General features: G+C 54.6%; 2 protein-coding genes across 9 annotated transcripts in view; one reads left to right on the top strand and one right to left on the bottom strand.

Annotated features, from left to right (window-relative positions):
• Positions 1–15,421, top strand: part of ASB2 (ankyrin repeat and SOCS box containing 2) — a 40,576-nt gene extending 25,155 nt beyond the window's left edge. For all 6 annotated transcript variants that reach the window (XM_019642495.1, XM_019642494.1, XM_019642493.1 and 3 more), the window contains 4 exons: positions 3,014–3,185; positions 10,602–11,166; positions 12,072–12,225; positions 14,769–15,421. In XM_019642495.1, the coding sequence (XP_019498040.1) occupies positions 3,014–3,185; positions 10,602–11,166; positions 12,072–12,225; positions 14,769–14,905 (1,028 nt within the window). In that variant the 3' untranslated portion in view covers positions 14,906–15,421. The remainder of the gene's footprint in view (positions 1–3,013; positions 3,186–10,601; positions 11,167–12,071; positions 12,226–14,768) is intronic.
• A 3,148-nt stretch (positions 15,422–18,569) lies between these two features.
• Positions 18,570–25,113, bottom strand: part of FAM181A (family with sequence similarity 181 member A) — an 8,231-nt gene continuing 1,687 nt past the window's right edge. Inside the window, exons 1-2 of one of the 3 annotated variants that reach the window (XM_019642446.1) lie at positions 20,665–22,216; positions 18,570–19,925 (exon numbers count right to left, since the gene is read on the bottom strand). In XM_019642446.1, coding sequence (XP_019497991.1) covers positions 18,973–19,839 — 867 coding nt within the window. In that variant the 5' untranslated portion in view covers positions 19,840–19,925; positions 20,665–22,216 and the 3' untranslated portion in view covers positions 18,570–18,972. Of the gene's footprint in view, positions 19,926–20,664; positions 22,217–25,113 lie in introns of those variants that run through there. The other 2 variants (XM_019642448.1, XM_019642447.1) reach the window with 2 other exon arrangements.

Genomic DNA, 25,113 nt, shown 5'->3' with positions numbered 1-25,113 from the left:
AAAGGTCTCAGAGATCAGCTCTAAGGGAAGGCAAGTTTAGGCATCATCTTGTAGGTATACTCTGGTTGTGTGGTAGGGTCTTCTTGGAGTGTTGTGTTAAGAAGGATTCTGAAGCTCTGTCTAGGCTCTGCAGGAAATGTGTTGAGATCCACTAGTGATGCCTGCGATTAGTGACAAACTTGGGGGAGAGTGGAACACATGCCACGTATGTGTCATCTCTAATCTAGCCCAACATCCTTGTTTTACAAATGAGGAATCTGAGGCCCAGAAAGGGGAAGTGAGTTCTCTACAGCTACATAGCAAATTAATGCTAGCACTAGCCAGGCTCTTGGTCTCCTGACACCCCAACCACTTCTCTTTCCATGGCGTCACATTTCAGGGCCGGAAGGAACCTCAGACAACTCGAGAGCACCTTCCCATTTTATAGTGGATGAAACCAAGGACCAGGGTGGGAAAGTGGTTTGTCCAAGATCACACAGCCAATTAGTGACAGAGCTAAAATTTGAACCCAGGGCATTGTACTCTTTGCCTGTGAAAAATCTTTGTTCACTTAAAGGAACAAAATAAAATAATATTGTCTGCATTATGACGTCCCAGTAGCAAAAGATCCCGAGACGATGGCAGACATTCTTTTGGTTAAAGGGCATTATATTCTGATCTCCCCCGAGATCACCTTTGATTTTTCTTTTTCTGTCTCCTTGGGAAGTAACCCCCCTTCTCTAGCCACAGGTAAGCCAAGCCCTGGGGCAGAACTGGAATAATTTGTTGAGGACCTGCTGTGTGCCACACTGTGCTACGTGTGAACACAGATTAGGCCAATGGGGTTTTCTCCACAGCCATATGAGGTAGGTAGTGTCCTCACCACGTTGTGTAGATGAGGAGACTGAGGCCCAGAGGTTAAATGATTGGTCATAGCAAGAGCCTGGATTCTGACCGCGTCCATCTGACCCCAAACTGCACACTCTTTGCACTCCGCCACACCACCCAGGCCTCCAGAATGGCCATCGTAGGTTTACTCAGATAAGTGTCCACTTACTCAGCATGCGCCTGAGCAGTGAGGGCAACAGACCCAAGGCACTTCCTTGCAGCCAAGGACGAACGTGGACTGACCAGCTTGAGAACAAAGGGGCACAGGCAGGACCCTGGGAGCCCAGGCCAGGAGGCTGGGCGAAGGGCAGGGTGCTCAGCGGGTGGGGAACCGGCTAACGGAACATCTGCCGAGCTCTCCTGCTGACACTCTGAGTCAGGGTCGGTTCCCTTTGTGGGCTGAGTCCATTTTCAAATCCAAATATTTTTCTTGTGTGAGCGGGTGGCTTTGCTGGCGAGGTGCAGGCTTCCAGAGTGCCTGACTTCGAGAGCTCCTGGGGTTAGGGCTGCTGGCTGACTCTCCCTCAGGAGGGCAAAAGCAGCCTCTGTGCCCAGGGTCCCTCTGCCCTGGAAAACTGCCATTTGCTGAGCACCTCCTCTGGGCCAGGCACCGTGCAGGAACTCCGTTATTTTAGTCCATTCCGGCGGCTATCACAGGACACCACAGGCTGAGTGGCTCAGGGACAGCTTATGTCTCACTGTTCTGGAGGCTGGAAGTCCAAGGTCAAGGTGCCAGCAGATTTGACGTCTGGTGAGGCCCCATTTCCTGGTTCATAGACAGCCATCTTCTCACTGTGTCCTCACATGTTGGAAAAGTGAGAGACTCTCTGGGGTCCCGTTTATAAAACCACAAATCCCATTCATGAGGGCTCCACCCTCCTGACCCAATCACCTCCCAAAAAGCTCCACCTCCTAACACCATCACATTGGGGTTTTGGTTTCAACCTATGCACTTGGGGGGAGGGGGGACACAAACATTCAGTCCATAGCAGATATTTACTTATTACTTGTCACAGTGACTCCAATTGGTAGGTACTATTATTCCTGATCCACAGATGAGAAAATGAGACGCCTAAGGTCTGCCTGAGGCCACAGAGGTTACAAGCCATGAAACAGAAACTTCGCCTGGTCCTTGTCTGTCACAAAAGCCTGTGTTCATCCCACTAGACCAGAAATCAGTCAACAGAAATTAAAAATTAGCACAAAGACTGAGATAAGCAGAATGCCCAGAGAGAGGGGAGCTGTGGTTGACAGGTGATTTTGATTTCAGCCTTTACTGACCTTCCACTGCTGTCTCAGTTCTATTTGCTTCCAGCATAAGGAGGGACTGGTGAACAGGCTGCAGCTAGTTTTGCAGACAAACCTGAGTGCACATCAGGTTTCTCCATCACCACTAGGAGATGAAGAAGGTATAGGAGATTGGGCTGAAGGGAGACTGTCACATGATTCCTCCTCCTATCAGCATGGTGTAGTGGTTTCTTCAGGGGAGACAGAAAGTGATTCTTTTCTTATTTCTGGAAATGGAAGGCAAAGAAGTACAAATCTCAATTAATAAACTCATTGGGGTTTTTCTTTATTAGGAGGCTCTGTACTCTCTAAGAGCTGTGAGGGCCTTCTTCAGTGCAGGGCCTGAATCCTTTTTCATGGAGTCATGGAGTTAGGGTTAAGAGTGTGGCCTCTGCCCTCAGACCATCTGCCTTAGCCTCTGCCATCAGACCCTTTGGGTTCAAATTTTGGCTCTTCGCTTATGAGCTGGGTGATCTGGGGCAATTGCATAGGCTTTCTGTGCTTCCGTGTCCTTGTTTGTAATGCAGAGCTAAGAGCAGAACTGATCGCACAGGGTTATGCTGTGGATTCTTAGAGGTAGCACAGGTAAAGTACGGGGCCTGACTCGTAGTAAGTGCTCAGTGAATGCCAGCGTCATCATGGCAGCTTTTTGCCTCTAGGCGGCCTCTGCTCAGACTGGCAGGCCAGGGTCTCAGTATTGCAGAAGCAAGCTGGGGGTCCTCCCAGTTGGACCCCTCCTTTCCAAGGGTCACTGCCAAATGATCCCGTGTGTCATGGTGGTTGGCACAGTCCGACGTGGATATTACATCGGGGACAGTGACCGCCCTGATCACTCACTGACCTGCCTCTCCTTCACCAGGCGCTGATATCAACACGCAGGCCAGCGACAGCGCCTCGGCCCTCTACGAGGCCTGCAAGAACGAGCACGAGCTGGTGGTGGAGTTTCTGCTGTCGCAGGGCGCCGACGCCAACAAAGCCAACAAGGACGGCATGCTCCCGCTGCACGTGGCCTCCAAGAAGGGTAACTACAGGTCAGCCCAGGCCCTGCACCACCACCCAGCCCACCCCGGGGGGCTCCAGCTGTCCTGCCCACAGGATTAGGAAGGCCCAGGCCAGAGAGGAGGGCACCTCTGGGGAAAACAGGAAAAGCCCTCAGCAGTTAGCAAGCGAGGGTGAATGCCCTCAGTAATGGCAACAATAATAACAGAGAAAACCTATGCAGCACTTACCAGCACTTTCTATTATTAACTGGTTCAATGCTTTGGAAACTCTACTTTGATTGAATCTACAGAGGTAGATACTATTATCTTTGTTTTTCAAATGAGGGAGCTAAGACACAGAGAGGCTGAGTGACTTGCCCAAGGTCACACAGCTCGTGGATGGCAGGAGCTCACCTACTCCAAATGTCACATCTACAGGAGTTCCACTCAGGGCACCAGATATGAGTCTGGACTAATGGATATTTCTGGTGGGGATGCAAAGATAACCTCTCAGGCAATCAGCAAGCATGCAAGGGGTACCCACAATAACACAAATAATACCAATGATAATAGCCAGACTTTACTGAGCAGTTACTCTGCCTGGGTACTTTGAGTGAGATGAGAGAAGCTGACGTTCTCAGGGAGTGATCTGGTGGGAGGGTTATGCACATGTGTGTGTACACACACACACACACACACACACACACATTTATGACATAATGAAAGAGCATGAAGAACTAAGCTCCGTGGTGGTCCTAGAGGAGAGGCCGGAGTGGGCTGGAAGCAGACGTATGCTACAGCAGCCCACCCCAGCTCACGGGAGCCAATATGTTTGTTCATGCTGGTGGCCTAAAACGGCCACGGGGAGAATATTTACACCACAGGAAATGGCGAATGCTACAAATCAGGGCCTCCCCCCACCCCACCCCGAGCCAGCTTTAAACATCCACCAGCACCACCAGTAGCTGGCGGGCGGGGAAGACTTGCCCAAGAGGTGGAACCCCACCTGCCTGGGATGGAGGCACAGGACCTGGTAATTTCCATCCACCAGTGTCTCCACACTTTGACCGTTCACAGACTTTCTTCCTGATTTGAGACACCTATACTCTCATTGCTTAGCATTTTCCTTTCAAGGCATTTTTACCTAAAATGAATTTGTTTTCAGAAGGAAACATTTATCGCACTATTAAATGGTTAAAATTACCAAGTTATAATTAATAAAAAACCTTTTCACCCAAGATCCTACCTTGTGTACCCCAGATGACACACTTTGGGAAACACAGCCCTGTCCTCAGCAGGGAGAAACAGATGGCTACACGTTGTGGGTGCTGGCTGTCTTCTCGAAGGCAGAAGGAAAGGAGGGTGAAAGTGACATTCCAGAGAATGAAGCAGAGACGCTAAGAGCCTCAGGCCCTGCTCTGCAGGCAGGCGACACTGGTGACCAACCAATGCTTCCAGCCTAGTGGTGGCCCTCGCGCCCCACATCTGACATGTCGCAGGGGAGAACCTGCCTTCTTTGGACCACACAGTAGACTGTGAGGCAGACAGATCTGGATTTGAATTCCTGCTGAGGCCATGGGGCATGTTGCTTAACCTTTCTGAGCCTCACTTTCCTCTTCTACAAAATGGGAGGTAGTCACAGCTGACTCATGGGTTGTTGTGGGGACTAGTGAGAGGGGCATGCAGGGATATGCCATGGCAATCAGCACCCAGCAGTGTGTCTGCCACGAGGAGGTGCTCAGAGGGTCTGCACTCCCTCCCTCTGTGCAGACAGAGTGCATTCCGTCATCTCTCAGTTTTGCCAGTGGAGGGAAGAAAACAAGTCAGGCAGTGGTGATGGGTGAGACGGCATCTTCCCTTCAGCTCCAGGAAGATCCAGCATCAGTCAACGAACATGGTGTATCTGGAGCCTGACCCTAGAGAGACACAAAGAGTGAAAGAGAGGGAAGGGGCTGCCCCTTAGAAATCTCCTGGCCCAGTGGCTTCCCATACTTACCTGTACAGCATAGCCACTCTGAGCTTTTTTTTTTTTTAAGATTTTGTTGGGGAATTGGGGAAGGGGAACAGCCAAGTTGTTGTCCTTCAGTCTTAGTTGTGGAGGGCGCAGTTAGCTCAGCTCCAAGTCCAGTTGCCATCTGGCTGCCCGTCAGTAGCTCGCAGCCGCTCAGCTCAAGGTACCGTGTTCAATCTTAGTTGCCGGTGGGTGTAGCCCACCATCCCATGGGGGAGTCGAACCGGTAACCTGGTTGCTAAGAGCACACGCTCTATCCACTGAGCCATCCTGCCATCTGTTGGCAGCTCAGTAGCAGCTCAGCTTGGGCGCAGCTCAGTGGCCCATGCGGGAATCGAACCGGCGACCCTGTTGCTCAGAGCTTGCACTCTTAGCCAACTGATCTACTCGGCTGGCCCCTCTGAGCTATACTTTTTAAATGACACATCCCAGAACCACTGAACTAAAATCTTCAAAAGAGTAGGAACCCAAATTCTATCTTTGAAAAGATCCCCAACCAGATACAGCCCAGCCATACTTTCAGGGGGATCATTGATCTAATCCAGCCTCTGATTTGCAGAGGAGGGAACTGAGGCCAGTGGTGGGAAATGGTTTGGCAGAGAGTGGCAGAGCTGGGCTTGTCCTTGGCATCCTTCAGTCCCACCCAGTAGACCCAGGTGTCTGGCCCCAGCTGGAGGGGAGTTTGAAGGCGCACTGGGGGTGCCTAAGGATGACCAGGGAGCAAGGCTGGTCCTCCCTGGAACCACCTCGATGAGTGGTTTACATTGCCCAGAGTTTTCTGCTGTGGATTCATGCTGACTCCCAAGATGGTTTCCCTGCTCGGTCCTTATCCATTCCCAGGCCCCATTTCCTTCTGACCCTCAAGGCTGAGAGGGGCTAGGCCACTTTTTGAGGGCTGTTCAACAAAGGGTTAAAGCCGGGTTCCCAGCAGCTTCTGCCACCTGGCAGCGCCCATGGCCAGGCCAGCCCTTGACTCACTCCTTGGGCATGTGGCCTCTAATGGCCCTCTCCACGCTGACCTCCCATAGGCTGCTTGGGGAGTTGATGTAACATTCCATAGGCGTTCTACACTCGGCCACCTGCCCAAACACCTTGCCCATCCGTAGCATGGAAAGGTGTGCCCAGCAGCTGGTCTCAATGTCCGCCAGTTGGTGCCATCTCTTCAGGCATTTAACTGGAGGGTGTGACCTACGGACATGGCTGAGAAAGAGCCCCAAGATCCCAAAGTCTCAGTCAATTCCAAGGCACACTTTTGCCTATTTTCATTTCCAGGTTAGCAAAGGGAACTTATGAGATTAAAGCTCAACACCAAAGATAGATTTATGAAGAAACTGTTTGTGTTAGACAGGAGCAGATGCCCCAGAATTCCTTAGCTGAATTTAGAATAACATCGAAACCAGTGGTTCTCAACCCTGGCTACACAATGAAAGCCCTGGAGGCCCTAAAATCCAGATACTTGGGTCTCACTCACCCTCAGGGATGCTGATGTCAGCAGTCTGAGTTTCCAGCTGGAGGTGCAGGGTCCCTAAAAGCCACCCAGGTGGCTTCACTGTGCAGCCCAGTGGAGAACCAGTGTGTTAGAGTCTATTTTGCGGCTGACACATAACACAGACTTGCATTTTGGGGCTCGCTTCTGACCCCCTTGTTCTTAAATATTCTTTCTCTTTTCCTTCTAATTTGTACTACCTTTGCAAGCCACTTAAAACTCTTTCTGGAAAAAAAAAGGCAGAATAAAGAATATTAAATACATTGAATTAAAACACAGCTTATAAAGTATGTTCCCAAGCAAGTTAGTATCTCTATTAATTAAAAGGGACACTGAGGCTCAGAGCTCAAAGCCTCAGAAAATACGAGGGGAGATCCTGGGTGCAGGACCCTCTCCCCACCTCCAGCCCCTGCAGGAGGCTGGTTGGCTGTGTCTTCTGGGGGAATGATAAGGGTTTGCATCCATGTTTCTCAAGGCATGATGTGCAGATCACCTACAGCAGACTCCCAGCCACCTTCCCAACCTGCTGAATCAGAATCTGGATAGCAGGGCCCAGGAATCCGCATTTTCAGTGATTCCCTGAGCGATTCCGAGTTGCACTGCGATTGAGAACTGGCAGTTTGCATCCTCAGCAAGCTCCACTCTGTGCCTGAAGACCCAGAGACAGCTGGACACGCTCGTTTAGTGCAGTAGTCTGCATGGAGCTGTGTGTGTCTGCCCTTCCTCCTTCACAGAGGAAGTGGTCCCCATTTCAGCTCCCAGCATCTCCTAGAAAAGCTTCAGACTTGCCCCCAGAAGGATCCCTCCTGGGCAGGAGGCCCTCTGTGCCCTTGGGAACCCCCTCAGGCAGATGTTCCATTGGTAGACCTTGGCTGGCTCCAGCATGAGCATCACAAAGGCTCAGAGAAGAGGTGATTCCCCCCCAACACACACACACGCACACGCACACGCACACACATGGGTTGACACAGAGCAGCTCAGTGGTATTGGCAGAGGAGCTGTCTGTGGGCGACTGGTTCCGTTGTGAAAGTCAAGTCCACAGTCAAATTTACACTGAATGCTGACAAAGGTCACACCACTGTGACCCGGTGACCCAGAACGCCTCCACGTTTGGAGTAGCAGGGCAGTGTGCTACAATCACCCTGGAGGTCTTCAAGTTTCAGCTTGAATCAACAGCCATCATTTATTGAGTGCCTACTATGTGCCAATCAGCTTAATGTGTAAGATCTCATTTTATCCTCAAAAGCAGGCACAGTGAAAGTATTATTCCATTGTGTTTTGTAACACAGGCAGCCTTGTTACAAAGAGTAAATGAGATAAAAGTATTTAGTTCATAGGATCAGTTTCAGGATTAAATGAGCTAACTGGGTAAAGCACTTCGAATGGTGCCTGGAACACAGCAAGTGCTCAGCTATATTATGGCAATTATTATTTAGGAAGGGAAAGTGCTCACAACAACTCATAGGGGCTCAATTAAAGGTAGCTGTCATCCTCATCCTCATCTTCATCATTATTATTATGACTAATTACCCTTCTATTATAGATGTGGGGCTCAGAGAGTTTAAGTGACATGCCTGAGATGGCCCAGCATGGAGAGGCAAAGCTGATGGTGTAACCCAGGTCTTCTGCCCCAGGTGGGACCTCCACACTGCTAGCCTGCTTGGGTTCAAAACTCTGCTCTGTTCCCTGCCCCTTGGCTGGGGTTCAGGTGGGAGAGGTGGCATGGCAGGGCTGCAGCCTTGAAGAAACTAGAATCTGGGCAAGAGCCAGGGCCTGGAGCAAAGAAAGAGAATGGGGTTCAGTTACTGGTGGCTCCCAAGATCAAGGCAGGGGCCCAGTTATTGGGACTGGAGTCCAAGGTCACCTGCTGAGCTGCTGCTCTGAGCCTCCTTGGAACAGCCCTGACCTGGGTTTGCTCTGGTCTCAGGGCCTGAGCTGGTGTAGCCCCAACACTGGGGAAAGGGGGAGGGGCAGGCAACTGGCCTCTTAGACCTGAGGGTTCTATCAGGCAATGGGCACCTTTGTTCTTCATAAAGTACACTTTGAGCAATAGTGCTCTAGTCCCAGGACCTTCCCGTGGGAGAAGTGGAAAGGCCCCAGCCTGTCCTCCATCCCACAAAATGGGTTTGGGGAGAGAGGTAATGAGACGCAGTGAGGCCACCAACACGGCCATTCCTTAGTGGTAGAGGACTGGGGCATTCTGGAAAGGCCAGGTCCTGGGCATGGTAGACACCTACATTCTGGCCTGGCTTTGCCATTCACCTCTTGTTCAACCTCATCCACAAACGGGCCTCAGTTTTACCCTCTATGAAGGGGGAGGGCTGGACACACTGATCTCCAGACCCCGTCCATTACAAATTTACGTTCAGATTGGCAAAGTCCTACAGAAGCGTATGACAGAAAGATGAATTTACTGCATTATTAAGATGATGCTTTCGGGACTCTGGGCAGCATCCAGTCATGTTCCCAGCTTTCTGCCACTCCTCCTCAGTTCAGCAGGGGGTTGCTGGAGACCAGCTGTGACCTGCCAGAGATACCAGCCCCATCTGGCCAGCAGCCCCGGGCAGTCCCTCTCGATGTTCTTTCCCGAGTTTGGGCAGGTTACGGCTGTTAGCGAGCATTTGTTGCAAATGGCCTCCGTCCAGGGTGAGGCCCCAGCTCTGCCTTTGACCAGCACCTCTACAGAGCGAGGTCAGGCCTCCTGTGCCTGCACAAATAAAAATTAGGAGGCAATTAGCCCCCCTGGGTGTGTGAATTTCCTTTTGAGGTTTTAGAGGCAGATTTTAGACAAACACAGCGTTACTAACAATAATAACACTTTCCAACTGAGATCCTAGCAGGAGGTCGCTGGCATCAGATTTCCAGGAAGTGGGGAAGTCACCGTGCCAGGAGGCAAAGAGGCGTGGGAACAGGCCTGGTGGCACCCGCTCGCCCTGCCATGGCCACCTCCTTGGAGCCCACATGGGGCAGTGAGGGCACCTGTCATCAGGGATTAGACAGATTAGGGTCTGGAATCACAACAGGAGCTTGTTCCTGCAGGTGGCAAGGGTCTAGAGGAAGAGAACAAAGACCAGGGGTCAAGAGTCCTGGGGTCCAGCCCCCAGAACTGCTTAGAAACTTTGATTAGTCTCTTTATTTCTCTGAGCCACATCGGTTAAAAGGTAGGCCACGGGCCGGCTCTGGCTACCCCACAGGGCTGCAGGGAAGGCAAAGGGGGCAGGTAAGTTAATGCATCATGAAGAATGCCACATCCTGACATATCGGCTGTCACCCTGACTGCTACACAAGAAGTGGGGAAGTGGTTACGAGTATGGCCGTCACTCTAGGAGGAATCAGACTCTCTGGGTTCAAATCCTGGCTCCATTACTTACTGCCTGTGTGTCCTTGGGCAAGTCATATACCCTCTCTGGGCTTCTGCTTCCTCATCTGTAAATGAGGCTAATACTAGTACCACCTCATAGGACTATTGGGAGGGTATAACAGATTGGTGTAGGTTAAGTGCTGTGGACAGTGCCTGATTCGGAAGGAGAGAGCAAAGCCAGGGATCTCCAGCCTCAGCAAGGGCTGATCAACCCACTCCAGGCCACAGGCAGGGCAGAGAGCCCAGGAGAAGCTAGAGTCAGACTTCAAGGTAAGAGGCGTTGAGACTTAAAGGACAGGGGAGGTGACTCTTGGTCACCGAGCTTCACCTCTTACTGGCTATATGACTTTGGGGAGGTAATTAGAGCTCTCTGTGCCTCAGTTTCCTTATCTGTGAAGTAGGGATAGCAGCAGACTCACCCTCCCCAAAGTGGTAATTGTGAGAATGGCTGGCTACTCGGCGGCCCCTGCTGGTGGGCTCGTGCATCCCTAGCAACCCTACACGGTAGCTGTGCGTGGCCGAGCCTGGCCCCTCAGCGCCCCCTGCTGGCTGGGTTGCCCCCAACGTGCCGGCCGCCCCGTGACCCACGCATGCCTGCCCCGCCCTCAGGATCGTGCAGATGCTGCTGCCGGTGACCAGCCGCACGCGCGTGCGCCGGAGCGGCATCAGCCCGCTGCACCTAGCGGCCGAGCGCAACAACGACGCGGTGCTCGAGACGCTGCTGGGCGCGCGCTTCGACGTGAACGCGCCGCTGGCGCCCGAGCGCGCGCGCCTCTACGAGGACCGCCGCAGCTCCGCGCTCTACTTCGCGGTGGTCAACAACAACGTGTATGCCACCGAGCTGCTGCTGCTGGCCGGCGCCGACCCTAACCGCGACGTCATCAACCCCCTGCTCGTGGCCATCCGCCACGGCTGCCTGCGCACCATGCAGCTGCTGCTAGACCACGGCGCCAACATCGACGCCTACATCGCCACACACCCGACCGCCTTCCCCGCCACGATCATGTTCGCCATGAAGTACCTGTCGCTGCTCAAGTTCCTCATGGACCTCGGCTGCAACGGCGAGTCCTGCTTCTCGTGCCAGTACGGCAACGGCCCACACCCGCCCGCCCCGCCACCCTCTAACAGGTTCAACGACGTGCCCGCTGGCGACAAGGCGCCCAGCGTGGTCCAGGTAGGGGAGCGCAACTGGGGGAGTATGGCCAGGGCCAGCGCGCTTTGAAGGCGGTGTGAACTAGTGGTTCACTCACTTTGGAGGCAGCGTGGTGTGCGCTTTGGAGGCATGGTGGTTAATAAGCCTCCGAGACACTGTGGACTGGTCGTTAATGCGCTTTGGAGGGAGTGTAGGCTAGTAGTTAGCACACTTTGGAGGCCGCGGAACCCGGAGGCTAGCATGCTTTGGAGGGAGCAGAAAACTTACTGGTTCACACCAACAATTAAATCCTTGTTTTGGTTCGCCGTCTTGGGGAATTTAAGGAAGGAAGAGTGGAGCAGGGGACTGGTGGGGAACTCTGCAAAACTGGGGGGTTCTCACCCTCAGCAAACCTGCGCCAGGCATGTGATGTGGGATGACCGGGATCAAGAGGGAGGTGAGAGCAGGCTGGTCAGGTGAGGGGTAGAAAATTAGAGACCCAGAGGCAGGACCTGTCCATGGTGATGACTTAAAAAGTCAAAACTTAAAATGAAAAGGAAGTTAAACACACCCTCCTCTTTGAGATAACTATAATGGCTAATGGCCATCAGTTATGGGCCACCTACTGTGTACAAAGAAGTTTATGTTCATATTACCTTCATCTCATAAACCCTTGAAGATGGTGTCATATACCCATTTTCTAGACAAGGAAGTCGAGGCTTAGAGAGGCGATGTGACTGGCCCAAGTTGCCCACCTCCCACTTTTGGCAGCCGAAGCCTGTGTTGATGAGAGATGGGAACTGGATCCTAGCCTGGGTGTGCCCAGTGTCTGTCCTTGGACATGTCCCCTGCCCTCTCCAGCCTTAGGTTCCTATCTGTAGATTGAGCTTGCGAAGTGGGTGCCCTTGGTCCTGGGTGTCCCAGCACTGGTGTCTGCTCTCTTCCAGTTCTGTGAGATCCTGTCTGCCCCCGAGGTGAGCCGCTGGGCAGGGCCCATCATCGACATCCTTCTGGACTATGTGGGCAACGTGCAGCTCTGCTCACGCCTGAAAGAGCACATCGACAGCTTTGAGGACTGGGCCGTCATCAGGGAGAAGGCAGGTAGGGGCTGTCGCTGCTGCTGCTGGACGGTCGCCCTACCTGACTCAGGCCCAGGACTTGGACAGTGTGACTGTTACTAACATTTGATGGGCATCTACTCCATGCCAGCTCTGTGCTGTGTGTCATGTGCAGTGTCTCCACAACTCTTGGTTTTGTAAATAAGGAGGCTGGCCCTCAGAGAGACATGTCACCTGGGCCAAGGTCTCACCGCTAGTTAGTGGTAGAACTGGGATTTAAACCCAGGTTTGACCAACTCAAGCCCCTCCACAAAGTCTTTGCAGGACATTTTAAACAGTTCCAGCTCCCTGAGGGGATGGGGACATTTGGAGTAAGTTGCCTGTGTTTGTGGGTCACTGAGAGGCAGTGCGTTGAGGGAGAGGAGAGAGGTGTCTCAAACTATAAAGTGCGTACAAAACACACGGACACCTTGTTAAAAATGCAGGTGCTGACTCAGCAGATCTGGGCAGGGCCTGAGAGTCTGCATTTCAGCGTGCTTCCCAGGTGGTGCCCGTGCTGCTGGTCCACGGACCACAGCTGGAGCAGCACTGATCTAGGAGGCAGGCCCCCTGAGCTCTGGAGCAGGAGCTTGCTAGGTGACCGAGCGCCTCGGTATCCCCATCTGAACAGAGGAGATCAGGCAGGCTCATGTGCAGTCCCCTCCCACTCTGCCAGCCTCAGGTGTTTGCAGGGAGCTGTGCCTGGCACAGTGAGGTGGGGTTTGGCCATGATCCAGCTGCTGTCTGCAATGTACTAGATGGGGCAGCCTGGCTAAGTCCAGCTGAGAATCCCTCCGAGGCGTTAGGGAGCTCACCTGGGCAGGGGAGGTGTCAGAAGCAGTGGGATTGCGGGCTGCCGCTGATCCTGAGAAACAGGCGCCTGCCTAGAGGAGTTCCAGCTGCCCCAGGCTTTCTCCGATTCTGAGGGACACAGTCCGGTCCCCGGCCCAGTGTTTGTCAGTCACGTAGCACAGAGGCTACCATGCAACCAGTTATTATCCCACTGCTGCTGCTGTCCCCAGGTGAGACTGTGCTACCTTGTTGCCTGTCCAGGTGCCCCACGTCGCAGTGCCCTGATTCTGACTTGCCAAGTTCCTGTTTGATCCCTGTGCCTCTTTGAACTCAAACCTACTGTAGGATTTTTTTTGTTTGTACAAATGCCCGGGAAGCACTTGAGTTGGGGACCATGATAAAGTGACTAGGCCGGTGGCAGGGGGAGGGTGGCATTGACTTGCCTGCTCACTGGGGGAACAGCTCTGGACGCTCACTATTCATTGAGTTCACAAATAATTGGTTACTGTCACCATGATCCTCCACAGCCACTAGAGGGTGGAGTGGTCCACGCTTAGTCGTGGGCCTTAGCCCTCCCTGTCCCCTCCTCCTGCCCTCCCTAGAGAAGGGAAATCCCTAACAATTAGACAGCCTCCCAGGGAAAACTATGCAGAACTAAACATGTGTTAGCAAGTAGAACAAATAGTTCTTAACCAATACCTATCTGGGTTTCCTTAAAGCCCACCGTCCATCTGCAAAACACTCTCCATATGCTTTTTCATTCAATGCTATGATACTGACATCATTATTCCAGGAGAGAGGGCAGACAGGCTCTGAGAGGTGGTGTGATAAGCCCAGAGTCTCCTAAGCTATCCAGGCCACCAGCACAGCCATGGTGGCCGTGGGTCTTCTGCCCACCGTGGCCTTTTGCCTCCCTCCCCGCAAGTTCAGCCTTTGCTCAGCTGAGAATATGGGTGAGCTTCCCAGAGGGCAGGCTCTGCCCTACGTGAGATCGAAAGGCAGCAGAAGTGTCAGAAATGCAGTGATGGCACATTGGCACCTAGAGAGGCTGCACTGCAGCTGCCTGTCCTGTCTGTCCCCTCTGTTTTCCAATCGTCCCTGGGCGGCTGTGGCCTCCTTGGCTTGGCACTGCTCTTTTTCCTGCTTGAATGCCCCTGCCTCCTTTCCTCACCTGGCAAATTCCTGCCCACCCTTCAAGACCCCACTCAGATGGCAGTGTCTGGTGTGAAAGCCTTCCCCAAAGGCTTTGGGTGGCACCTCTGCGTCTCTGGCCCAAACAACGCCAGGCACAGTGAGGGGGTCAGCATGTATTTGTTGAATGAATGAATGAATGAATGAATGAATGACATTCTTTGATTTAACAAACACCTTCCCTGTGTGAGGCACTGTATGCGAGGCTGAAATAAATGATGCCATTATTAGGCACATCAGTCCCTGTTCCTACCTTTCCCACTCTCCCCCAGCTGAGAAAACTCCACTGTTTGAGGCATCCTAAGGGGCCTACTAGGGGAGGCCGCCAGGTGGGATTCTGGGACCTGCTGGGAGCTGCCCAGTTCCTGCCCCCTGCCCCTGGCCTCTCTGCACCATCCAGAGCCCAGAGCTGAATTCCACGCATGGGGCTCTTAAGAGCTAAGACTCCCAACCCCTTCACTAAGGGCTGTGTTGAGGCTCTGAGCTGTGTATGTAGAACAAGGAGCAAACCCTCTGCAGGTTGCAAATGACAAATCAGAATCTCTCTTCCTCTCCTTTTTCTAGAACCTCCGAGACCTCTGGTTCACCTTTGCCGGCTGCAAGTTCGAAAGGCCATTGGGAAGTATCGTATAAAACTCCTGGACACATTGCCACTCCCAGGCAGACTGATTAGATACCTGAAGTATGAGAGTACTCAGTAACCAGGGCACGTGGACAAGAGGTGCACCTCAGACTGTCTCACTAAATCTCAGGACGGCGGTGTCCCCACATCCATGGGAACCTGGTGACAGATGAGGCTGTGGCTTGATCCCCCTGAGCTGGGGCAGCCACCGTGACTCACCAGGTCTCTGGGCCAGAGCTGTGCCCAGAGCAGAGAATGGAATGTGTCAAGTAGGAGAAAAATCATGTTTGTTTTTAAATGGATGAGTAGATCCAAGACCTTCTCTGCCACCCAGAATGGCAGGAACCTCCATTCCTGGAGCAGGAGAGTCTGGCAGGGCGGAACTTGGGGTGGGCCGAGGCTGGAGCTCTTTCAGGGGTGAGCCTGCCTTTCCTGGACAGCCTCCCTGCAAAGCGGGCCCTTGCCCCTTCCTCTTTGCTCTCTGAAACTCTCCACTTGACTTCTGAGCTTTCTCCCTGAAGATGTTGCCTGGTGGCGGGTGGGGAGACCCTCGATCCTAGAGGGCTTTCTTTAATACAATAAATGTTGCACAGATGCTGCTGTGCCCAGCACAGTCCCTCTCACCAGACCCCCCAGGGCCTGGGGTCCTCAGCCCTGCTCCTGGGAGGAGTGGGGGTGGGGCAGGGGCTGGGGACAGAGCACACAGACCCCTGAATGTGTTACCTTGGTTTGGGGTTCTGAAAGACCCAAGAGAGTATGTCTTTCGTTCACCAAGGGAGGGGCAGCTTCCTGCCTGTGGTTGCTTTCTCTCTCCTGGTTCAATCACCATGGAATCAAGAACCTTATCACAAACAGGGTCTCTGTGCCCACAGATCTCCTGACACCTGGGATTGTCCCACACAAACATGTTCCCCGGCACTCTGTCTTCGTGTCCGGCTCATCCGTTCTGCTACAAAAGTTAAGATACTAGGGGAAAACACTTCAGTACTGGCTACTATGGGCAAAGGTGCTGGCATCATGACCATCGTCAACCCTTGCAAAGCCACCAAATTTGAGAGGCGTGAAACCGTGTCCCATCCATTGCCCCCTTCGGTCCCCCTGTGGCTCTCTGGGGTGCCAGGCAGGAGCTGCCAGCCTGTCTTTGACGGCGCAGGAGAGAAAGCTGAGCTCTGGCAGTCACGGCACTTTCTTGTCCGAGTCCCGTGCACTGAGGCCGCAGCGCCCTGTTTCCGTGGAAGGTGCAGTGACTCACCAGTGTTGCCTTCCCAAGTGTAACCCCAAGTGACCCAAGCCACGGGTCAGAGGGGAATTGGAGGTGTCTTGCCCACTCCCTTGTGGTACAGATGGGGAAACGGGCCCAGAGAGGGGAGGGGACTTGCCCAGGCACACACAGCAGGTCCCTGTGGTCCCAGCCTGAGAGTGCTTGGCCCCAGCCCCACACTGCCTTGCTGCAAGGATCCTGAAGAAATCCTAAAGGGAACCGTGTTCTCCCACACTGAGGTTGTTCAACCCCGATGGGGTGGGGTGGCAGCCAAGGACGGGACAGAGCAGAAAGATGTTGTTCAGGTGCGTTTGGGGTGGGGCCTGGGTATCATACTCAATCTACGGCATTTCTTAGGTCACCTTGGGTCCTAACAAGTCCTTACTGGTAGTGACCCCAGGCACCGGATGAGGACCTGGGTCTGAGGGAGGCGCCCCCTGGAGGAGGTGAGGCTGAGGAGGGAGGTTGGAGGAGTGGGAAGGAAGGCTCGGCCACTGTGCATGGTGCCATTTATTTATAGGCTTAGGAGCCCCTGGGCCTGGGATGCTCCCATGCCACATTTGGGCTCTTAGATTATTGATGTACATCCATGCCAGTTGGTCACAGCCACTGGTCAGGGCCCCTTTCCCCACAAGTACCTTGCCCAGCCTTGACCTTCTCAGGTCCCCGCCCCCCACCTCCCACAACCCAGCAGCTAAAGGGTTAATGCTGGGCCTGGGGCCTGCTCCCACGGTATTCTGATTGGTTCATGCTCAGGCTGTGCGGTTGGTACATCTTTTAGCCATCATTGCTGGGTTTTGCAGCCATCACTCTATGCAGAACCCCCACTCCCACTCCCATACTTCCCCAGCACCCTGCCTCCCACCCACCCCGTCCCTGGGGAGGATTTCAGCCTCAGAGACGTCTCCACAGCATCACCAAATGCTTAAAATCCTGAACATCTTAATGCTTAAAATCATGAACACAGGTCCATGTTGAGAGCAGGAGCATGTCTGACCTGGTGCCAGGTATCTGAGGCTGTGAGTAAGAGGTGAGTGCCCAGGTTTCACTTCAGCCCAATTCGCTTTCTGGTCAGTGGAGCAACAATACTCAAGCCTTCCTGGACGTGTGTTTCCCCCCAAGCTGCTCCTGCATGGGAGTCATGGTGCCGGGTGCTTCTGTTGAGCCGAGCAGCGTCTTAGTAAAGGTTTCTGCTTCCGCACAAGCCTGGCTGCATCTGAATTAATACATCTCCCGCTATCCCCCCGGGGAGGTTGAGCCAGGCAGGGATGTGGCAGCCCGGGCAGGGTGGGCTTGGGCAGCACCCACCCTGAGAAAACATGTCTTCCAGAGCTCCTTCTCTAGGGAAGGGGTGGGGGTGGTCCAGTCCATAAACATCACTGAAATATGGGCATGGCAGGACCTACTGACACTGCCAGGTAACCGGGAGAGTTGACTTGGTTTGTGCAGCTTTTCATTATTGGGTAGTACTCAGAGTGCCAGGCACTCACATCATCCCCACAGCAATCCACACGGCTGGTTGATTTTCAATCACATTTTTCCAATGAGGAAATGTTGGCACAGAGAGGTTAAGTGACTTGTCCAAGGTCACATAGCGGGTAGGTGGCAGAGCCCAGATTAGAGCTTTGAGCACCCTGTTTTACAGCGTGGAGGGGCTGAGCCTCAGCAGAACGGGTCCGGAAGGGCCTTGGGATGATGTGCATGGGGAGGGGAGGGGACACACTTGCTCCTGGCCCCTGCCCGCTCTTTAAGAGCGGAGCTGCCTGAAGCGAGGGTCCCAGCTGAAGACTCCTCCCCTGTGTGCCAGATATCTTCTCGGAACAACTCGGCCTGTGCCACATGGCCTCTGTGGCTCTGAAATCCTCCAGCACCATCAGACAGAAACCCGCCAGCTTCCTAGTGAGCAAGCTGCCCTCCACGTCAATGTACCGCCCCCTCCCCCGGAGAACCCTGGAGTACAAGTAGGCAGGGTCGGAAGGGCCCTGAGCAAGTGCTAATCTTGGAGCCTTAATGTCAGGAAGGATTCTGAGGTCTGCACAAAGTGGAGGACACCACAGAGGGGACCATTCTCAGCCCCACCCCTCATTCTGCAGGGGGGGCAAGGAGGCCCTGAGAGGAGGGGTCAGGCCCCACATCCCACAGCAGAGCCAGGACTGCAGCTCCGCCTCCCCTAGTACCAGCCTCCCTATCCCCAGAGCAGTTTGGACCCTGTGGGGATCCAGGCCTCCCCCAGTCCCTGTCTTCTGATGCAGTAGAACCAGAGCATCGTTCCCTGGTGGCTTGTCCCCGCCCTCCATCCTCTGAATTGAGCTGTTGGCCTCCAGTGCCCATTACCGGGCACCACAGAGGCCTTTGGGCCACTTCTGGCCTCCCCCACAGCCAGTCACCTCCATAAGCTGCCCTCCATGTAGGCACAGCCAGCATTTCTTAGGCCTGGGGGCTATTCAACGTCATGACACCCAAGATGTGGAAACTGCAAAAGGAATGTCTTTATTCTTTTAACCTTTTAATATTTACAAAGAACAAAAGAAAATAAAACAACAGAACTGAGGTTGGCTTGTACAGTGGGTGGCAGATGAATAGATGTGTCACTCGGGTTTCCGGGGTGGCTGGCAGGCCAGGGCAAACCCCGGCTGCCCCAGGTCTGCACGGGGACGGCAGGATGACAGGTCAAGCGCCGGCCTGGCTGGGGAGGGGCCGCGGAGCCCAGCCCCATGGCTCCCAGGGCAGCTGCCTGAGAAGCTCCTGCCCAGTCTTGCCCTCTCCCTCCCACACACACACAAAGGGGCCACACCACTGCCAAGCCCTCTCCTCACGAGGAGAGCTCCGGGGGTTCCCAACACCCCTGCAGATCGGAGGTGGGGCCCAAGGCCCTCCCAGCCCAGCTAGAGGTAGCCAAAGACATTGAAGATGGGTGGAGGCATGGTCGGTTTGGTGGGGATAGGCTTCAGAACCACAGGTCTGTACACTTTCTGCCCCAGACTATCCACATCCTTGCAGAAGTGGGCCAGCTCCCCCGAGGAAACCGGGCTCTTCCTCCACAGGGCCAGGCTGGGGACTGGGCTCGGAGGCAAGGCGCCTGGGTAGATGGGCTGTCCATGGTACTGGAAGGGGCAGCAGCTCCAGGCATTGACACGGCCCACCAGGGAGATCCCGGGCATCTTGAGTGGCTCCTTTTCAACTGGTGCCCTTGGGGACATGGGCACTGGGGCCATCTCGGGCCCCAAGGGCTCCACGCCCTTGCAGTGTTTTTTACCCTCATAGGGAGGTCCCTCCCTGGGGCCCAGTCCTCCCTCCAGCCCCACAGGGTAGCTGTGGGGGGGCCTCGGCTCTTCCCAGAAGGAAGCGGGCAGCTGTCTTTTCCTCATGGGCACCTGGCCAGGCCTGGCAGCTTCTGGATGCTGCCCCTGGAGGGTCTGCTCCTTAGAGAGACATTCCTCCCTGTAGGGGTTCCCCAGAGCCTTCTCCTTGCAGCTCCCCATCCCGCCAGGGCTGGAATCACCAGAATCGAGGGACAGTCTCCCAGACTGGTCCTCAGGCCCCCTTCTCAGGTGAGGCTCGGCCCCTCGGCCGGGGAGTCCCCGTGGAAGCCGAGAATACTTCTGGGAGAAGCGTTTGAGCTGCTTCTGCAGGTACTTGCGGTGGTCCACAGAGCGGCGGCAGGGCGCAGACTTGTCCAGGGCCGCCTTGATGTCACTGGATGCCAGGTTCACAAAGTTCAGCAGCATCTTTACGTCACTGTCAGATGCCATCACCAGGGGGCCACTGCACAGGGCTTTCCATGAAGAGAGTGGTTCTGCTGGTGGCTGGCAGCTTCAGGGAAGGGCCCAGAGCTGACCTGGAGGGACACACAGGCCATTGGAGTCTGTCCAAACAACCACACCCAGCCCTCCCCAAAGGCCACGTCGCTGCACACAGTAGCCCCAGCCCCAGCACCCCTCAGCCCCAAACAGGGTCATGGGTGAGGGGCTGCCCATTCAAGCCCCTAAGAATTCTGTGAGCATCTGTGATGGAACAGGTTAAACACATTGAGTCTTCTTGGGTCTGTTGCCCTGTACTTGCAGCCCAGGCTCAGAGAGGTCAGGTGACTTGCCCAAGGTGACCCAGCTATAAGTGGCATTGCTGGGACTGGAGCACAAACCTCCACACTCCCAGCCCACCGTGCCTCCCAAACACCATGCTGCCAACGTGCACAACTTGCCAGCAAAGTTTTTCATTTCGGAGCAGAGGCAACTGCTCCACTTTAAAGCAAACCCAAGCCCCCTCTCTCCCTGTTGGTGCTCTCCTCCTTCCACCCCCACCCCCAGCCCTGCTAGACCAGCCCCCCCTCCTCTGTCCCCACGCTCCACCCCCAGCTCACACGCAGGACAGGCAGGACCCCTGTCTGGCACTCAAGCTGAGGCCTGCCTGGCGGGCTGAGCTCAGGCTGTGGGCAGCAGGGACTCCCCTGTAGAAGCATCTGCAGCAATTTCATGCCTCCTGGGCCACCACCCGCAGCACCTCACCCCTCCCCCGGGCTCCAGCCTGCCCCACCCCCCCATCCAGTCCGGCCCAGCTGCCTGGTCCTCCACACTGACCGAGGGTGTGGGGCCCCGGGCCCGCCAACGTGGCCCGGCCGTTTCCCCACCGCAGACCTGGGCCAGGCCCGGTGCGGCCCGCGAGCTCCGCGCGTCCGGCTGGAAGCAGTTGTGCCGCCCTCGAGTGGGCTGAATGGAGGACGAGTCCCCGGAGCTGGGGGGCCCCTCAGGCCAATCAGGAGCGCCTCTCCAGATACAAAGCATCCCAATCAGGCGGCAGCGCCCCGTTCACACATTCTTTGCCGTCACAAATTGTCACCATGGGGACCATCACAAAAAAGACAGCTCCCAAATGCAATCATTTCCCGGTAAATTTCTACCCTTCAGCTCCGCTTCCCCCCTCGGCCTCCACGCCCTCCTCCCCTTGACCTCGGTTCCCTGGTTTCTCGAGGGGGCGGTGTGTGTGTGTGTGTGTGTGTGTGTGTGTGTGTGTGTGTGTGTGTGTGTAAAAAGTCCAGGGTTGAGGAGGGGCAGGGCTCAGAAGAGATGGGCATGAGATCCTCCCCCAAGGCTCCAGGCCGGCAGCTGCCATGCTCCAGTGCTGACAGACAATCGGACGGGTAAGCCGGGCAGGCGGCCTTCGGACGGGCGGCCTTCCCCGCTGTCCTTGAGTGTTGAGTGGCTCTCTCCTCTCTCTCTCTCTCCCCACCCCCGCTCACTGAGGCATGGGCCCTGGCAGGCCTGTGAGGGCCAGTGGCACACTGATGTGGGCAAAGGTAGCCGGGAAGGACTCTAACGAGAGGCTGGCATATCCATGGGAAGGGAGCCGGAGCTCTCAGGAATCTTGTCTTTATGTTTGCTTCCTCAATTGAGCTGCACAAAGCCTGAATTGCCCATTCAGTGCGGCCGGACAAAAGGTTGGCGTTGCACGGTCCCCTTGCATTTGTAGTCAAACAGTTAGGGACTTAAATCGAGTCGTCATGATGGAGAAAGAGGTGGACAAAGCCCATAGAATTGCCATCAGCAAACATTTTCCTGTGTCATATTAGCTAGTCTCCATGGCTCCCCCTGGCCTGGGGACAATGGCACAAGTTTGCACACTTGGCTACTGTCACCGTGCCAACGCCGGCGGGGCTGCAAGCAGGGCCGCTCTGAGTGAGCAAGGGAGCCCCAAGCCAGCCGTTGGCCCTGCCCACCAACCGGCCAGAGGGAAGGTGAGGCAGCCGGCAGAGGGAGGCTGCCTTGGGAAATGCTGATGGGCGAGGCCTCCATGCCAGCCAGCCCGGTACGCCCCCTACGCCTCCTGCCTTTCCCTCCTCCTCTCCTTCCTCTTTCCCCTGCCACCTTCTCCTCCTTTCCTCTGGTCAGCTGAATGGCTGGTTGTCTATACACCAACCCACAACTTTGCATCACAACCTAAAATGCCAAGGACTCCACTCCGAAGTCTCCCACTCAGACTGGGAGCACTCACAGAGCTGGGCCGGGGCCTCACCCAGGAGTGATGGGCCCACCCCCTCCTGCTGGCCAATAGGCAGCTGCCCACACAAGGAGCCTGCCCACAGTGGCCTGGCTCCAAGCCACCTCCCCCTCTGGCCTGAGACAAAATGACGGGTTTGGTGGAGATGGCCTGCGGCAGGGGGTGTGTGGTATCTCCACACCCCCTCCCCCTGCTGTGGGGGTCAGGGAAGGGTGGACAGAGATGGAGGTGACCTTGGACTGGCGCATCCTGGTCATTGGCGACCACTTGGCCCAAGAATGGCCCCCATCTGCAGCAACCTTTGCATGGATGAGAACTAAACTGTTGTCATTTTAAGCCCCTGAGATTTAGGGGTTACTTGTTTCTATGGCATAGCCTAGCCCACCCTGACTGGAGCAGAAAAGGTGTTTTCTGCTCCAAATCACCCTATACACACAACTGGGAAAAACACCCGAGAGCACCAGGTTAGGCTCCTGCCCGACTCCCATCACGGCCCCTGCTACCTAAGCAGGGGGCCAGGGAACATAGCCTGGCGTGTGTTCTAATCCCCCCACACCCTGGGGCCAGCCCACTGAACCACCTTCTCCATCATTCTCTCCTGGGAGACTGGCCTCAAACCACCCTGGCCGCATTCCCGGCCTGGCCTCCTGCACACTCTGCGTCTGCTCCTGCGGGTCCCTCTCTCTGAAATACCTTCTCCTTTCTAAGAGCAACAAGGCCTTCTCACGCCACTCCGCTTGGCCTCAGCTCCTCTGAGGTTCTGTGGCACCTGCAGTCTCTTCAGCTCATCCTGGCGTTGCCTGCTTGTGACGTCCTCCTCTTGTTTCCCAGCCAGTAATGACCGCCACCCCCAAGAGGTCGGCGAGCTCTGTGGGAGTCAAGTCTGAATCTTAAACAAATCTTTCCATCGCTCTTAACATGGGCCCTTCTTCCACTTCCAAAAGTGTTCTTCCCACTTTTTGAGGGAATAGGGAAGGAAAGAAGGAAGACAAGAGGAAAGGGAGGAAGGAAGGGGAGAGGAAAATGGAATGAAGAAGCCGATACTTGTTGGGCACCTGATATGGACCAAGACCGTGACCAGTGGTCACACATGGAAGACCTCAGCTGATCCCGTGGCAGCTCCGTGAGGATATTCTTGTTGCCTTTTTACAATGAGCAAAGTGAGGTTGAGTCACTTTCCCAAGGATCACAGCTAATAACTGGCAGAGCTTGAACTTGAAGTCAGGCCGGTCTGCATGCCAAACCCGTGTCGGTCCAACCACACCACGCTTCTTCCCTGAGCTCCTGTCACCCGGCGCTGATGAAGTGCTGCTGGGTTTGAAGGCCTCGCAGACCAGATCGGCTACATAAGTCTGGGTTCAGCTCTTCTACCCTCTGTCAGGTCGTGACTCTCAGCTGCCAACTCAGGGTGGGAAGCAGCAGCTATCGTCGGGAGATCAATCCAGGGGAGAGGAGGCAGCTGTGGCTTGAAGAGCTGTGGCCCAGGAAGCTGACCCATGTCCTGTGCTGACCTGGCCACACCCCAGGCCTCAGGCTGGCCCTCTGGGGGCTGCCTTTGATTCCTGCTGGGGAAGGCTACTGCCTGTTTTTCTGAGAAGCCAGATAGACAGGTGGAAAAAAAGTAATAACAATTATACCTCACTCTAGAGAGCCCTTTCACCATCATTCACTCATCATGGTCCTGTGGGCAAGGAAGGAACTGTTTTCCTTATTTACAGCTTGTGGCACACCCAAAGACAATCCTCAAACCTCTGATTCTTGGACCCAACTCAGGGCTGCTCAGACAATCCTGTCCTCTAAATGTTCTTCAAAGTCCAGCTCAAACATCTAGGACGACTTCCAACTCCCAGCATTATACATGACACTCTCTCCCATTCCCTATATTTATAGATTCAAAGATAAAGTCTAACCTCCTTAGCTTAACACAGAGGGCCCTTTATAATCTGACCCCTACCAGGGTCTTGCACAGAGTAGCTTCTCACTAAATGTTTAATGAGTTAAGTACTTTGCCCCCTCCGCTGAACAGAATTTTCCCTGTGGACTACAAACAGCTGTTCCTTGTCTTGTCGTTTATTGTTTGCCCCACCCACCCAACCCCACCTGGGTGAGCTCCATAAGAGCAAGGAGCTCGTGTGCTGGCTCATCTCTGTATCTCCAGTGACAAGAATGGCTTTGGCACAGGACAGGCCTTAAGGACCCTTGTGGTTGCTATGGTTGCACTTGATGGTGAGCTGCCTGTGTTCCTTTGGGACTGTGGGTTCCCTGAAAGCAGGATGTGCCGTTTCACAATTGCATGCCCTCGTGCCAGAGCAGGGGTTCTGTAAAGCTCTATTAACGGCGAGTGAGCTGTGCTGATTTGAACTTCAGGGTCTCCTCCCGACCATCGGCTATCGCTGCAGTGAATCCGACATGCCAGCTGTGCTAACCTCACCTCAAGTTCATCCACACCACTCAGCATCAGGGACTCCCAGCTTGGAGTCAACTCCATTCAGCACCTACTATGTGCCAGGGACCAGGAGGTGTGGGGTGGACTTACTTGGCTTGCCCCTCTGTCCCCAGGGCAATTTGTTGGAGGAGAGATTGACTTTGTCTTGATGACTCAACAGCCATCTTCTGCCCACCCACTGGTGAGACAGAACAATACAACCTAACTTTCCTTGGTTTCCCAAACAAACTATTAGGAGCCACCCGTCCAGAATCTCTGGATGTCACCCAACATAAGCCACTTCTAGGATTTAACCAACACAGATGCAGACGGACACTGAAAGTGAGAGGAGGCAGTTGACAATGACGTGCACTGGTCAAGCCAGAGGGGCCAGGGAGATAATCTGGGGTGATAGGCTTTCAAATTATTTTTATGCAGAGAAGTCCATTAAAAATTGTTATGTGGGGGGCCAGCCGAGTGGCACGTTGGTTAAGAGCTGGCTTGGGACGCCAGAGGACCCCGGTTCGGATCCCACATATGAGGGCCAGTGACACTGCCCTCTACAGCTAAGATGCTGAACAACAGCTCAACCTGGAGCTGGGCTGCT

This window comes from Hipposideros armiger, unplaced genomic scaffold (assembly GCF_001890085.2).
Source record: "Hipposideros armiger isolate ML-2016 unplaced genomic scaffold, ASM189008v1 scaffold_69, whole genome shotgun sequence".
NCBI lineage: Eukaryota > Metazoa > Chordata > Mammalia > Chiroptera > Hipposideridae > Hipposideros > Hipposideros armiger.
The sequence above is the reverse complement of the archived record's forward strand: the minus strand, read 5'-3'. Positions and strand labels throughout refer to the sequence as shown.